This window comes from Petromyzon marinus, chromosome 61 (assembly GCF_048934315.1).
Source record: "Petromyzon marinus isolate PM22_M1 ecotype Great Lakes invasive population chromosome 61, UKy_Petmar_22M1.pri1.0, whole genome shotgun sequence".
NCBI lineage: Eukaryota > Metazoa > Chordata > Hyperoartia > Petromyzontiformes > Petromyzontidae > Petromyzon > Petromyzon marinus.
In genome coordinates, this window is record NC_133727.1 from 985,686 (window position 1) to 1,000,409 (window position 14,724).

The 14,724-nt window shown below is 54.0% G+C and overlaps 1 protein-coding gene across 1 annotated transcript; it reads right to left on the bottom strand.

Moving 5' to 3' along the window:
- Positions 1-1,496: 1,496 nt before the first annotated feature.
- Positions 1,497-13,915, bottom strand: LOC142906037 (von Willebrand factor-like). Its single transcript, XM_076053423.1, has 11 exons — positions 12,816-13,915; positions 11,730-11,901; positions 10,762-10,866; positions 10,070-10,174; positions 9,221-9,322; positions 8,254-8,346; positions 7,444-7,604; positions 4,752-4,838; positions 3,916-4,090; positions 3,019-3,259; positions 1,497-1,912 (listed from the first exon to the last, which is right to left on the bottom strand). The coding sequence occupies exons 1-11, from the start codon at positions 12,966-12,968 to the stop codon at positions 1,810-1,812; spliced, it is 1,497 nt and encodes a 498-aa protein (XP_075909538.1). The 5' UTR covers positions 12,969-13,915; the 3' UTR covers positions 1,497-1,809.
- Positions 13,916-14,724: the final 809 nt, after the last annotated feature.

A 14,724-nucleotide genomic window follows, 5' to 3' on the forward strand; every position in this document is an offset into this window, starting at 1 on the left:
GAGGGGGGAGAGGGCTTTTGTGTGCAGCTGCCAAAGGCGTAGAGGAGGGGTTCTACAATTTCCGGTGTTGGTACTTTTGAGAAGTGAATAATTGACAACTAGGAATTGAGAATTTTATTTTATTGTTTTATTTTCATTATTTTATTTCAATTCTACGTGACTTTACCGAAAGAACCAAGAAGAAGAATAGGAATTGATTAATAGGAAAAGGTTTTTGGGTTAGATCGCGTAAGTATAATTGTGTCCGTTACCAGCGAAACGTCGTACTACTCAAATAGTGAATGTTGTGGATTTACTCTCCAACACGCCGGTGGGCTGAAGTAGTCACTCATTGGCGCGTTCTGTTTACGTGACAAACCTTACTGATTGTGTCGGCTGGTGGAGGGTCACGACGCATTTATACTGACGCGATCGAGCCCCTGAAACCTTGACTATGAACAATATTGGTCACGACAGCCTCACCACGTGTTAACCTGACTCGGGGAGTGTATCGGTGGCGGTTCATGGCCCAGAGGTGAAGGAGGCAACAAAGTCCACCTCGGATTTTGCGTTCGGGCTATGTAATGACGCACGTGGGTGGACTTGTTGATATAATTGGAACGTAAAGGCAGCGGTGATGGTGATGCCGTGCGAGCCGGGGCTCGCATCAGAGCAGTTGCCCTAGGAAGTTTGCGCCATCTGGTGGAGACAGCTCTGATGACGAAGCCACTTTTCCATTTAAAGCTTTCATGACTGCAAGGATTCATCTTCTTTGGTTCTTTCGGTAAAGTCACATAGAATGAGAATAAAATAATAAAATAACGCAATAAAATTCTCACGACGCTACGAATCTTAACGTTCATTGAAGTTCTGTCGTCCCGACAGGTCTGTTCCTTTCACCTGAAGGCCACTTGTGTTGTGGCCGAAACGTCGTGAGAATTTTATCGCGTTATTTTATTAATGTATTATTTTATTCTCATTCTACGTGACTTTACCGAAAGAACCAAAGAAGACGAGACCACTGTCATCACAACAGTCCGGTGTCTCAAACGAGTCCCCCCCCCTCTGCCAGCTCTTTTAGCTGAATCGGCTCCACCAGAACTTGTCCTTACCCCCACCGCTGCTGTACCGAGATTGAAATTGTGCAATGTGAAAGGGGCAGCTGCACAAAACTCGATGACGAAGATTTTTGGGGAAACTGGATTTGGGTGTCTCGCTATATGGCCCTGTCCACCAAGAGACACTTCTTTTGAACAAACGCTCTGCCGAGTTAGCAGTCGGCTCCCATAACGCTCGACAAATCAATGCCCCCACACCTCCCTCTCCCACCCACCACGACGACGCCGAACGGCAGCAACTGGCGGCGGGCACAAGGGTCCCGGTCGACCCAACCGTGCTCTTCACGTTCCTCGTCGCTCGACGTCTGATGGCGCTCACCCCATGCGAATCGCCGTTTCGGACGAACGCCACCCACACCAAGCACGAGAGCGCAGATACAATCACCATGGACTCGGTCATGCTTGCAAATATACTTTATTGCTGTGTATATAATTCTTTTACCACCTCTTTATTTTACCCCCCCCCCCCCCCGAATCCCGCTCAATTATGCCTGCGATCACGGCAGTGAAATCAACGGCGTCAAATGTGCACTCGGGCAAAACAACTACACGAACTAAAAACACACAAAAAATTGACGAGAACAAACGCCGGACTGGATTAGATTGGATTAAAATTCGATTGGAATCGTGTCGGTGGCCCTAAGGAGGGGGGGGCGGGGGGGCTTGCGGGCGATGCGAAATGTACAGCTGGAGGTCACGAGGTGGGGTTTCTTCACTTGAGCATCAGGATCTGCTGCAGGGTGCCGTCCACGTGCATGGGATTGTTCGCTCCGCACTGCGACGCATCGCACTTGCAGGCAGCAACCATCTCGAATCTGCACGACAGACGGCGGCGGCGGTGGTGGGGGGGGGGGGGGGGGGTCCGGCGTTAATAACGACGGCAATCGACGCTCGGGGGGCCTTTTGTCGCTCGGCTCTGATTGGATGCCACCCGCCGATTTGGGCATGGCCGGGCGACGTACGGCGTGAAAGAGGCTCAACGTGCGTGCATGTTGGTGGTGGGGATTGTTTGAGCGTACTTCGCCGCGCGGGTCAAGTGTGGGTTTGCGAACGCGGTTCTTTAGAACAAAGAGAGGTGGCCGAGTGGCCTCGTCGTCATCATCAGTCCTGAACAATCCCACTGCTGCATGAAGGCCTCCCCAAATTGCCGCCATATCTTACAGTCCAGTGATGCGATAACCCATCCACAGCTCTCGCACATAATCTGACTTCATCGTTCCATCTCCACGGTACACGTAATTTAGTTACTCTCCACTGTGGCTGCTTGTGTCCACTGCACCAATGGGAAATTAATCCTGTCCCGTTCCGAGATGTCTGCAGGTTGGAGGGTGCTGGGTGTCCCGTTCACCGCTGAATCTCGGAACGTGCAAGCGGCTCGGCGTTACATTTTATTTAGAGAGGCGCAGTAACGCCGTTGTTTTCAAAGACTTCGTTACTCACCGCAGAGAACCGTAGCAACACAACTGCCACACTACGATAGCTTGTGGGAGCCTCCGTACCAATAATATTTTACTTTACTTTATCTTCCGATTCCGTTCCGATGACGTACACAAACATCCATCATCGGAATGGGAAAGGGTGAAGAATCCAGTGGGACCGCGGTCACCGATCTGAAACACCCATGGCGCGCATCGTAACGCCGCTGTTAGCTGTCTCGCGTCACCGCCATCGCATCGGATATCCGCCAGGCTACTCCCGAGGCGGTCCTCCGGCTCGCCCACCAACTTGGCCGCGGACGTAGAAATGTCACCGATCGACTACAACCCACAATGCGGACGGAGGAGATAACCCGCTCCTTGTCCAGCCCGCGCGTACGAGACACACTTTTCTATCTGACGTGCGTCTCGTACGGGAGGTTTAGTCTGTTAAAGGGCGGATGGGGTGGGAGTCTCTGTCGGCGTGAGCAGAGGCGGGCGCTCACCTGTCGATCCTGGCACTGCCGTCGGGGCACACCATCTCCACCTCGACGGTGACGGTCTCCGTGGCGGAGCAGCAGGAGCACTGCTTGGTGTAGACGTTGGTGGCGGCGTCGAGGACGGAGCGCGAGGAGCAGGCGCCCTCGCAGCCCGTCACGTTCACAGAGTCGCGGCTCAAGCAGCCGTCGGCCGACATCAGGGACTGGCGCGAGAGCGTCACGCCGCAGTCGCTCACCGGCGAAGGCCCTGGGTGGGGTGGGGGGGTGGAGAGAGACGGAGGAGGCGGAAGGTCGCAGGGTGAGCGGGGGACCGACCGGCATGGCGAGAGTTGCTGCGCGTGAGCGCGGCCGCAAGGCTGGCAACGGGCTACAGGCCGATGGATCTCTGCGGAGTGCTGGGCACGGAACGCTCTCTCCCCTCTGGGTTCGGCCGAGATACCCTCCCCTCTCTGTGGGGTCACGAGAGGCACTCTAATTACTGTCTCGGTAGGAGACACCAACAGCAGGTAGACCGATGGATACGGTTGAATTTGGGGGAACCCCTGTAAACACAAAGGTCCCCCGTGTAGCCTTAACAGGCTGTCGGGGCAAGTGCTGTTAGCGAGCAGCAGCACCGATGAAGGCCGGCACGGCGCACGAGTGGGAGGGCGGCCAGCGCCACGCCCCGGCCGCCTTCGTTCCCCGAGTGGCCCCGTTGAAACACATCGCACCGAGCACTCGTTCTTCTCGAGGCCGAGTCGACCCAGCTAGGGGAGGCCCGGGAAGGCCCAGGGACCGGTTCAGACGATCGTCGCCGGGCGTCCGTGGCCGCGAGCGGCACTCGGACCCCGGGACGCACCGATCCGCATCCCCCGCCCGTCGCATTGCACCGGGAGACGCGGCGTCCGCCGCTACGGGGCGAACCTCTGTTGCAGAACTGGCAGCAGCCGTTGGCGGAGTAGGAGATGAGATCGAGCGGGCAGCTGGGGTCCACGGGCGGGCACTGGGTGACGGCGCACTGCACGTAGGCGTACCCTCCGGCCAGCACGCACTCGCAGCGCGAGCAGCCCTTGGTGTCCAGGCTCCAAATCTGGCCGACCTGCGGTGGTGGTGGTGGTTGACGGAGACGCCGCGACGTTAGAGATCGGCGGGCGGCATTGCTGCATCGGTTTAAGTGAAATCCGATGCAAAGTGATGCATTGCACAGGGGGGCGACGCCCGGCACCGCCGTCTCCTGGCCACTCATCGCGGCCCCACGCCTCTAAAACCCCGGGGTGATCGCCCAGTTCAAGAACTAACCACGCTTAAACCCCGCTTCGTTACCAGAGACCGGATGAGATCGGGCACGTTGAGGGCGATTTTATTGCGGGTTGCCGGTTACCGAATGGACAGAAACAGCGGCGTAGCTTGTCGAGTGTGCAGGGGGTGCACGGCGCTGACCCGCCCCTAACGGACGACCGTAAAACGAGCATCGTCATAGGCTCATCCGATCGCTCCTGCAGTCTCATTGAGGGTTCTATATCGGAACTGCACCGGGGCTCTATGGGCCGGAGTGGCCCAGGTGCCGAGCTACACAGAGGGGTGGGTGGTGTGGGTGGTGTGGGTGGGTGGGTGGGTGGGGGGGAAAGGTGAACAAGGCAGAAGTCTCATTGCATTCTTGACGCCAGGACCCCCGTGGCACCGACCGCGTGACGCCATGGGCCACGGAAAGGAAAAGTTCGCCGCCGGTCGTCGTTTGCCGCCGCGACGCTTCGCCGTACCTCGTAGGTGGTGCCGTCGTCAGCGACGCAGCTCGTCCTGACGCACGTCCCACAGCACTGGCCCTCGACGGGGATGTAACTCTCTCCCTGCGGGGCCGAGGAGAGATGGAGAACGGCACGAGTTAGCAAACCCCGGCTCTGTGCGCACCAAAGTATTTCGTCGTCGTTGATTTCTCGATGTTACACCACACACGAGTAGAGAGCGAGAACAGAGTCGCTGTTCAAGGAAGACGCAAGGGTCAAAAAAACCACAGAGCTCCTGACAAGATTGAAAACTCATTTCTTTAGAGCAGATTTTTTTTGCGCGTTTAATTTGTTGTCCTTCCCCCGCACCTCCGATTATTCACGGTTGGCTACGTACGGTGCGAAAGAAGTTCAACGTACGTACAAGTGGCTACCAGGAGCGGTGAGAAGCTGTAGAGTTGGGGCTATGCCAAGCCAATGTAAGGGTTAGGACACAATAAAAGTTGCACTGCTTAGGACAAAAGTGAGGACCAAACAGATGGTGTGGGGAGTAAAACTCTACAGAAGGCAAACTGAGCCGCTGTTTCACAAGCAAGTTTAGTTAAGTGATCTTAGTATGCATGGGTAAATAGAGTTGATTACTTTGTCACAATATTAGCAAATAAGTTGGTATACACACATTGGAGAGGGAAAACAACATTCCTAAATATTGTTTCCTAGGAAAATAAACATTCGGTGGCCACGGTGGCTGAGAGATGTTAACTACTTCGCCTGGTATACAAGAGGTCGTGGGTTCAATCCCGACCCTGACGCCTGCTGCTGTATATTTGGAGTTTGCGTGTCTCCATCTGCATGGTCATTGATTTTTCTCTGCGTCCTCCGGTTTTTCCCTCCACATTTACCATCAACGTGCGTTTAGATTACTTGGCCGCGATTTCTACTTAAGCCACTGCGTTGAGCTCAGTGGACCTTACTTGGGAAAATAAAAAAACACGTTTTAGTTTATATGTATCCTGACACCAGCCATGTACCTTGTGATCGCCGGCACACAGCGTGGCGACGGTTATTTACGTCGCGATTGCTGCACACTTGTGGGCAAAGGGGCAGCCCTGCAATCTCTGTGCTCTTGCCGCTGCCGGCGGAACGGCCTCCGCTCGAGAGACCTCAAGGGAGCGCCTCTGGGGGGGTATTTTGGCCGAATCTTCCACGCTGGCAAAGCATGTCGAAGAAGAGTTTGGAGCACTACCCGCTCTCTACAGCACCAAGCTGGGACTGCCCGCTCTCTACAGCACCAAGCTGGGACTACCCGCTCTCTACAGCACCAAGCTGGGACTACCCGCTCTCTACAGCACCAAGCTGGGACTACCCGCTCTCTACAGCACCAAGCTGGGACTACCCGCTCTCTACAGCACCAAGCTGGGACTACCCGCTCTCTACAGCACCAAGCTGGGACTACCCGCTCTCTACAGCACCAAGCTGGGACTACCCGCTCTCTACAGCACCAAGCTGGGACTACCCGCTCTCTACAGCACCAAGCTGGGACTACCCGCTCTCTACAGCACCAAGCTGGGACTACCCGCTCTCTACAGCACCAAGCTGGGACTACCCGCTCTCTACAGCACCAAGCTGCGACTACCCGCTCTCTACAGCACCAAGCTGGCACTACCTGCTCTCTACAGCACCAAGCTGGGACTACCCGCTCTCTACAGCACCAAGCTGGCACTACCCGCTCTCTACAGCACCAAGCTGGGACTACCCGCTCTCTACAGCACCAAGCTGGGACTACCCGCTCTCTACAGCACCAAGCTGGCACTACCCGCTCTCTACAGCACCAAGCTGGGACTACCCGCTCTCTACAGCACCAAGCTGGGACTACCCGCTCTCTACAGCACCAAGCTGGGACTACCCGCTCTCTACAGCACCAAGCTGGGACTACCCGCTCTCTACAGCACCAAGCTGGAACTACCCGCTCTCTACAACACCAAGCTGGGACTACCCGCTCTCTACAGCACCAAGCTGGGACTACCCGCTCTCTACAGCACCAAGCTGGGACTACCTGCTCTCTACAGCACCAAGCTGGGACTACCCGCTCTCTACAGCACCAAGCTGGGACTACCCGCTCTCTACAGCACCAAGCTGGGACTACCCGCTCTCTACAACACCAAGCTGGGACTACCCGCTCTCTACAGTACCAAGCTGGGACTACCCGCTCTCTACAGCACCAAGCTGGGACTACCCGCTCTCTACAACACCAAGCTGGGACTACCCGCTCTCTACAGCACCAACCTGGGACTACCCGCTCTCTACAGTACCAAGCTGGGACTACCCGCTCTCTACAGCACCAACCTGGGACTACCCGCTCTCTACAGTACCAAGCTGGGACTACCCGCTCTCTACAGCACCAAGCTGGGACTACCCGCTCTCTACAGCACCAAGCTGTGAGACCTGCCGATCAACGAACTCTGGCGGAGACCCATTAACACTGCCGGGTGGTCACAGACGGCGGGGGGCAGGATTTGAGAAACCCGCACCGTCGTTTCGTCCGCCGTGCCGGGAGACGGAATGGAACCGGCGACCTCGGGATTGCAAGTCCAGCGCGCCGCGCACCGCTGACAATCCTTTAGTCCCAGAGCCTTCACCGACGGATGAATGGGCGGATTGACCGATCGACGGACCGACGGACGTGCAGACGGACGGACGCAGGGAGGGGATCAACGTGCGGACTCACCGGCAGGCAGTTGGGGCACGACGTGTGCTGGCACAGCACCTCGTACTTGCTGGGGCCACCCTCGGAGGCCATCACGCAGCTGCAGTCCGTGCAGAGTCCGTCCTTCCACGTGTCCCCAAACTGGTACTGGATGCCGTTGTAAGTGCAGAATTCATCGGAGACTGCTCCCGGGCAAAGGAGGCAAGGGCAGGCGAGGGGAGACGGGTGGGGGGGGGGGGAGGGGAGAATCGTCGCAATCGTAATCAGAATCTGCAGGAATCCGATGAGCTATGAAGCTCTTTGGCCGCAGGTGTCCAGTATGGGCGAGTCAGGAAAGTTACAACGGCAAACAGAAAAATAACAACGGCAGAAGCAAAATAAGAGAAAACGTAAGCCAGTCACTAAATATCGATGGGCAAAATAGGGATGGACAGGAGACCCTTTTGATGAATTAAATACAACCCAACATCGACTTCCATCGAGACCCACTCATACAGAGAGACCCAAAGAATTGCTGAGTTACATAGACTCCGATCCTTATACACTTATTTAGACTTGCATAGATACTTGGATTTTGATAGTCTTATAAAGAGAACCATGGACTTACTCAGAACTATAGACTCAGGTCCTCATAGAATTGCACAGAGTTAGATAGACTTAAGTAGGCTTACACAGAGGGTCATAGATTTACAGAGAATGACCTCGTTTGTTGTCCTTCCCCCACACCTCCGATTAGCACGGTTTGGCTACGTACGGTGCGTAAGAATTTCAACATGCATAGACATCCACACAATTAGCCACAACTCGGCATGTGCTGTGCCGTAAACTCACCGCATGTACGGATGGTGCAGTTGCAGGTGTCTTGATAATCCACGGGGTGGGTTCCAAGTGGGCATGGCTTGGGTTCCACGCATGGGCGGCACACTGCACAATGACAAAGATCCACCACCACCTTATAGCCTCAACAGACTCTTGGGGCAAGTGCTGTTAACGAGCACACAAGCGCAGGGACGAAGCTCACAACCTCGTCGCCTTTCAAGAGGCTGTTGAGGAAAGCGCCGCTAACGCGCCAAAGCACCTGGGTGGTGTGGCCGGCACGGCACAAGAGGTGGGTGGTGTGGCAGGAAGCCAGTTCCCAGCCACCTTTGTCTTCCTAGTACAGTAGAGCCCCTCTTAACGACCACCCCTGTTAGTGACTAATCGCGTAACGACGAGCCTCCATAGAGCCCAATGTGGTGTATAGTGTAGTGTATAGTGTAGTGTATAGTAGTGTATAGTGTAGTGTATAGTAGTGTAGTGTATAGTAGTATAGTAGTGTAGTGTATAGTAGTGTAGTGTATAGTAGTGTATAGTGTAGTGTATAGTAGTGTAGTGTATAGTAGTGTATAGTGTAGTGTATAGTAGTGTAGTGTATAGTAGTGTATAGTGTAGTGTATAGTAGTGTAGTGTATAGTGTATAGTAGTGTAGTGTATAGTAGTGTAGTGTATAGTGTAGTGTATAGTAGTGTATAGTGTAGTGTATAGTAGTGTAGTGTGCAGGAATCGAACTCGGGTCGCCAGGTTCGTAGCGCAGCGTAGCGCTAACCACGACACCACCGCTCCCACACAGACACACGTACACACACACAGACACACACACAGACACACGTACACACGTACACATACACAGACACACGTACTCACACAGACACAGACACACGTACACACGTACACACACACAGACACACACACAGACACACACACGGACACTGCCCCCTGCACTTGCACGGTGGACGTCGCCGCCGCGTGGGCCACTCACCGCACTCGCACCGGCGGCAGCACTCGTTCACCTGCACCTGGACGAGCTGCTCGTTGGAGGCGCAAGACGTCACTCCGGCGTCGCACAGGCTGTAGTCGCACTCTGCGAGGGCGCACACGCACGTGCACACACGCACACACACACACACGCATGCACACACGCACACACACACACACACGAGTCTTGCTCAGCCCGGTCGGTAACACTGCTCTTTATGCACGATTTTGGAATTTCATGTGTTTTTCACCACCTTGATAGTGGCAAAAAACGGGTCCCATCGATATTGCTGCACGCTTGGCCGATTTCAAGACGCGCGTTGGAACTCTCCATCTGTTGCGACAATAGTGCTGTTTGGGGCTGGCCGCTTGGCGCTTCGGCCCCGTGCCCATGCGGGCGTGAGCGCTTGTGCGAACGTGTGCGCGTGCATGTAGACACCACGGTCCCGTACGTTGTGGCAAGCTTTGGGGGGCCACTCCCTGGAGTCGTGGAGTCTTCACATCACTAGTACGGTACATTTCATGAAAGAGTGTTTAAAAAAAAAGTAATTTAAAATATTACTTATTCCCGAACACTTTCAAATGTCCTGTTATCCATCGTACATGTGTCCAAGTAGTTCCAGTTTCCTTCTCATCACTGCCTGCATCACCAGGCATGTATGTTGTATGCATGTTGACCTTCTTTTGCGCCGTACGTCACCAACCGCACTCATCGGAGGTGCGGGAGGGTGGTGGTAGGACAACTAAACGCAAAAAGCAGTTCTATGAAGAAAAAATAAAGTAAAAATAATAAATGTTTTTGCAACGTTGGCCACTCTTTTGGACGCAGCAGTTAATCTCCTTCTGCACTTACCGCACTGATACTCGGAGCAGCAGTCGCCGGGGTTGACCAGGGCCAGCTTCTGGTAGTCGGCGCACACGGGAATGACGGGCGCCGGGCACTTGTCTGGGCTGCACACTGGGCGCGGGAGGGCAAAGAGGGGGCGGATGACGTGAAAAATGAGGCCACACGGGAGGCTGGGCCCGCTGCTTGACCCGATGGGGGGCAGCAGCACCGTCGGTATGACATCACGTGACCCTGACCCAGACTCCAGAACCAAAGGGTATGGATTCCTGCACAGTCACAAAAGCTTCAAATCGAGATTGACAGCTCGGACTCCCAAACCCTGATCCCGGCCCAAACTGTGAGCACAACTCTTTAACTACGACTGAGAATCAGACACAACCTCTACGCATTAATCCTAACCCTAAAACAAAACAAAACTCTACGCATAACCCAAACTCCAATCCAAACCCGATGTTCCAAAGAAAATTCGAACTCTTGACCCAAACCCTCTCCATGGGTGGAGTTTGCGGGGGGGGGGGGCATCACCCCGCCCCAAACTGGACACCTTTATTAATTTGTTTTCAGTAGTTTACGATTAACAGAAAAAAATAAATTCATTATATGCACCCGCCCAAATATAAGACGTCAAACTCCACCTGTGACCCTAGCCCAAACGGTGGCGCGATCGAGGCGAGCGATTGGGCGTTTGACGGTCTCACCACAAATGTACTTCTTGCAGCATTCCCCTGGGTTGGTCACCACCAGCTCCTCGTAGGCGGTGCACACGGGCAGTGGCACCACAGGGCACAGGGATTCGTCGCACACTGGGGGGGTGGGGGTTGGGGTTTTGCGGGAGAGCGGACGCAGCACAACGGTTTATTGTTGCTATCATCATAGACGCGGCACGGCAGTTTCGCGTTTGACCGCGCGATGCGTTCCCGTGAGGAAAAGCGCCGCGTCAGGCGAGGAATTGACGAGTCGCTGAACCGCCATTTGAACACTTTCAACTTGGCCTGCAGTCACCACCGCGCGGCGGGGACGGAGAGCTGAGACGAGATCACGCCGGCCGCATTACCGTATCATTCCGCGTGCTGTATCGCCGCAGCGCTCAAGAAAGTAGTTCGTTGACCGTTCAGAAGCTGCGTTAGGACGGCGCTTGTTCCGCGTTGTGCGGAAAGTGTTCCCTCAGGGAAGAGCTGCGTCGTAGCGAAACCCGCGTTGTCGTGTCACGTGAACGTCGCCGCGCTATGCGAGGAGTCACCGTAGCCGGGAAAGCTTTGGTGAGGGTCGTGCTTTATTTTCGCAGTGGGAGGGGGGGTGACAATTGTCGTGCGTTGGTGTGAATTGGCGTTGGGCTTCGGTGTCCCGGTTATGATGCGCGCATTGCGTTGTTCAATACGCGCGTCGAGAAATTGCGTACGAGCTCCCGGACCAGGATAGGGAGCGGTATTCTCCGACCGAGCAGATCGGCGAGAGAGGGGGGCGGCAGTCTGCAGCACATCAGCTGGGGCGCCCCCCCCCCCCCGGACCGGACCTGCCAGCCACCTGTTTCCGTGTTACCTTGAGCGCAACTAACACCGTCACCTTGGCCAAAGGGACGGTCGTTTATTCTACATCCTGCCCCGGGAATGACATTGGTGATAACCCGCTCCCACCCCCCTGGCGAGCGTGCCGAGTCGCCGCTCACCGCACTGGTAGACCTGGCAGCAGTCCTGCACGACGGTGAGGAGGTTCTCGTAGGAGCGGCACACGGGCTGCCCGACGGCCGGGCACTCCTTCGCCTTGCACACGACGCCGTGGTCGCACGTGCACGTGCACACGCTGCACACGTCCTCAGGGTTCACAAACACCTCGCCAACCTGGGGGCGGGGCGGGGGGGGTGTCGTCACTGCAGCCCTGCAATCGATTTGTTCATGCCGCTGCTGGCGGGATGGGTCTTCTCTTTTTTTTATTTATTATATATACAGCGACGTTCATGCAAATTTCACCTCGCAACACCGAGGGACCCACAGGCAGACTGGAAGGCTGCTGGAGGCTGTTGTCGGCACCAACAATTGCTCCGCAGTTTTCGATGCATTAAGACGTCTTCAGCCACTTAGTTGTCATTATACATGCGGGAGGTAAACCGGAGCACCCGGAGAAACCCCACGGGTGCGAGGGAGCAACACACTATCCCGCACAGAACCGATAGATGATATCAGCCCACAACGCTTTGCTGTCCTGCGTTCTGGTGGCGAGCCAGGGCATCGCACCACGATGCCCACGGCGAAGGGAGTCTCTCGCAGCATTTTGTCATCCGTGTGGTGATCCACCGACCCTCGCTGCTGCCTCCACAGTGTTGGGTTACAGGCCACGTGCGCCACCACCGCTCATCTTAACTACAGAGGGAGCTCTAGAGAGCCAAATGCCTTATGAGTGGAAGTGCACACACTTTATCCTGCTGATCATCGGCTAACCGCGATGTACCAAATTGGATTTTAGCATGGACAGAGACCACTAAGAATCAGAATATTTATTCAGACTGGAGGAATCCAATGAGCCATGAGCTCATTTTTTTGTTTGTTGCACAGATGTCCTGTGGGACACCACTCTCTCAATAGCCACAACGGGCGAAGGAGCCAGCAACCTGGCGCATTGACAACTCCGGCGTGCTAACCATTCCACCGCTGTCGCAGGAGCTGGGGCCGAAAACTAGAAGAAGAAAATCAAACTCAGAATGAAGGAGGTGCTGGCTGTCGCACCCCGTGTGTTGGGTGTTGCGCAATAAACGTACGTAGCGCGACAGTCCCAGGGCGTCGTAGCACGCGGGAGGCTGAGCGACGCAGTAGCCACAGCATTCGCCGTCGGGAATGAAGAGGTATTCGCCCTGATGAAAAATGATAACGTAAGAGGCGCAACGAATCGGCAACATTCGCGTGCACAACATTCACGAGATCTAACCCAATAAGCCCGTACCATGGGTGATATTGTTCGCGAAAGCCTTACGTGTTAAATTTACAAGAGGCCCAACCGGTGCACAGGGTGAGCTGAAAGCATTTGCTTCCATGAGCCCTGCCTAGCCACGCCCACTCAACCGCTAGCCCCGCCCACACCATGAGTGGCTTTTTCCAATATTGCTTTTTTATTTTCATGAACGTGTTTGTCTTTAAACCACGTTCACCGGCTAATCCGTGTGATCTGTCTCCAAGCGTCCATCTCTCCGTGTTAATTTGCCAACTTTACGGTTTTTGTTCCACATTGTTTAACTTTTCTAGATTTGAAGCTTTCGTGACTGCAAGGATCCATGCTCTTTGGTTCTATTCGGTAAAGTCACGTAGGTAAAAAATAAAACAAAAATCACGACGTTTCGGCCACAACACAAGCGGCCTTCATTGGTACAGTATATCTTTTCAAGTAGTGGTACCCTAAACTTTCGCAGCATAGGCGGGTGCACTGCCGGTGCCGATCACTGTGCTACACCTTTCATGATGATAAGTCCGCCAATCAAATGCTAATTTTTACGCTAATTCCTTTGTCAAGGCACCTTAATCCCTCTCACACAGATTAAAGTTGCACTGCCGTGTGCTACACCTTTCATCATGCTAAGTCCGCCAATCAAATGCTAATTTTTACGCTAATTCCTTTGTCGAGGCACCTTAATCCCTCTCACAGCTTAAAGGTCGTAGCCTGAGCTTGGCTCTGTTTCACTCCAGCGCAGTCTTCGAGACAGGCTGGTCCCTTCACCTGATGAAGGCCGCTTGTGTTGTGGCCGAAACGTCGTGATTTTTGTTTTATTTTTTACCTACGTGACTTTACCGAATAGAACCAAAGAGTTTGTTTAACTTTGTCATAGCGGGTTACAGCGACAGGGCATTTTTGAATAGTCGTCTCAATCATCGCTCAAAGCTGCACAATCCGCAACACCAAGGGGAACCGTCATAGGTTCTGATGTTTTCAGCCAATGATGTATGCATTATGTATGGATGTGGGAAGAATCCGGAGCACCTGGAGAGAACCAACACGTGCAAATGGGGCAACGCTCGATCTCAGTATATGATATTTCGACGCTCATGAGAGAGAAGTTGTGCAACGTTTGTGTGTGTGTGATCCGTCAACCCTCGCCGTCTCCACAGTGCTGGATGCTGAGTACAGCAAGAGAAGAAAGCATAGCCCCTTATTTACGTGTAAATACATTGTAGATGCAATCCATGTGTCGAGTGTTGTATGCATTATGTAAAATAGAAAGCATTTTAAATCCATGAGATTTTTTTCAACAGAAATAAATTACAACAGAACACCACTCTGCACGCTTAATGAGCAAAAGAACAGTGATCCAGCCAAAGTCTTCTTGGCATTAAAAAGAACGTGCTGGGAGCCTGTCAAGCTACCAAGAATTCTGGGTTGACCGTGCCTTGCTCTGTGAGAGATATTTGCTGCGAAGAAAAATGCTGCAACTTTTATGGAAACGTGAAGTTTGGCTTACCGGTGGGCAGGAGGAAACAGCGCACACTTTTGGTGTACATTCAGCAATGCCTTCTATGCAATGGCAGTCAGTGCATCCAGCATCTTCGGTCCAATATGATCCGGGCTGTGAAAGTAGACGCAAGTTGTTAAATGTCTGAAACAATATCTTTTTATTTTACCAGGTGAAGCCCACTGAGCTCTATAGCTTTTTTCATTTTTCAGAAGGCGCCTGGATACTA

Bases quoted from the DNA above. Each gene is read 5' to 3' on its own strand.
- LOC142906037 (XM_076053423.1), bottom strand. From the start codon at position 12,968: ATGTTGTGCACGCGAATGTTGCCGATTCGTTGCGCCTCTTACGTTATC. The intron at 4,091-4,751 runs GTACGGCGAAGC...CCACCACCGCAG, and splicing joins ACGACGGCACCACCTACGAG to GTCGGCCAGATTTGGAGCCT. The intron at 1,913-3,018 runs GTGAGCGCCCGC...TCTGTCGTGCAG, and splicing joins GGCAGTGCCAGGATCGACAG to ATTCGAGATGGTTGCTGCCT.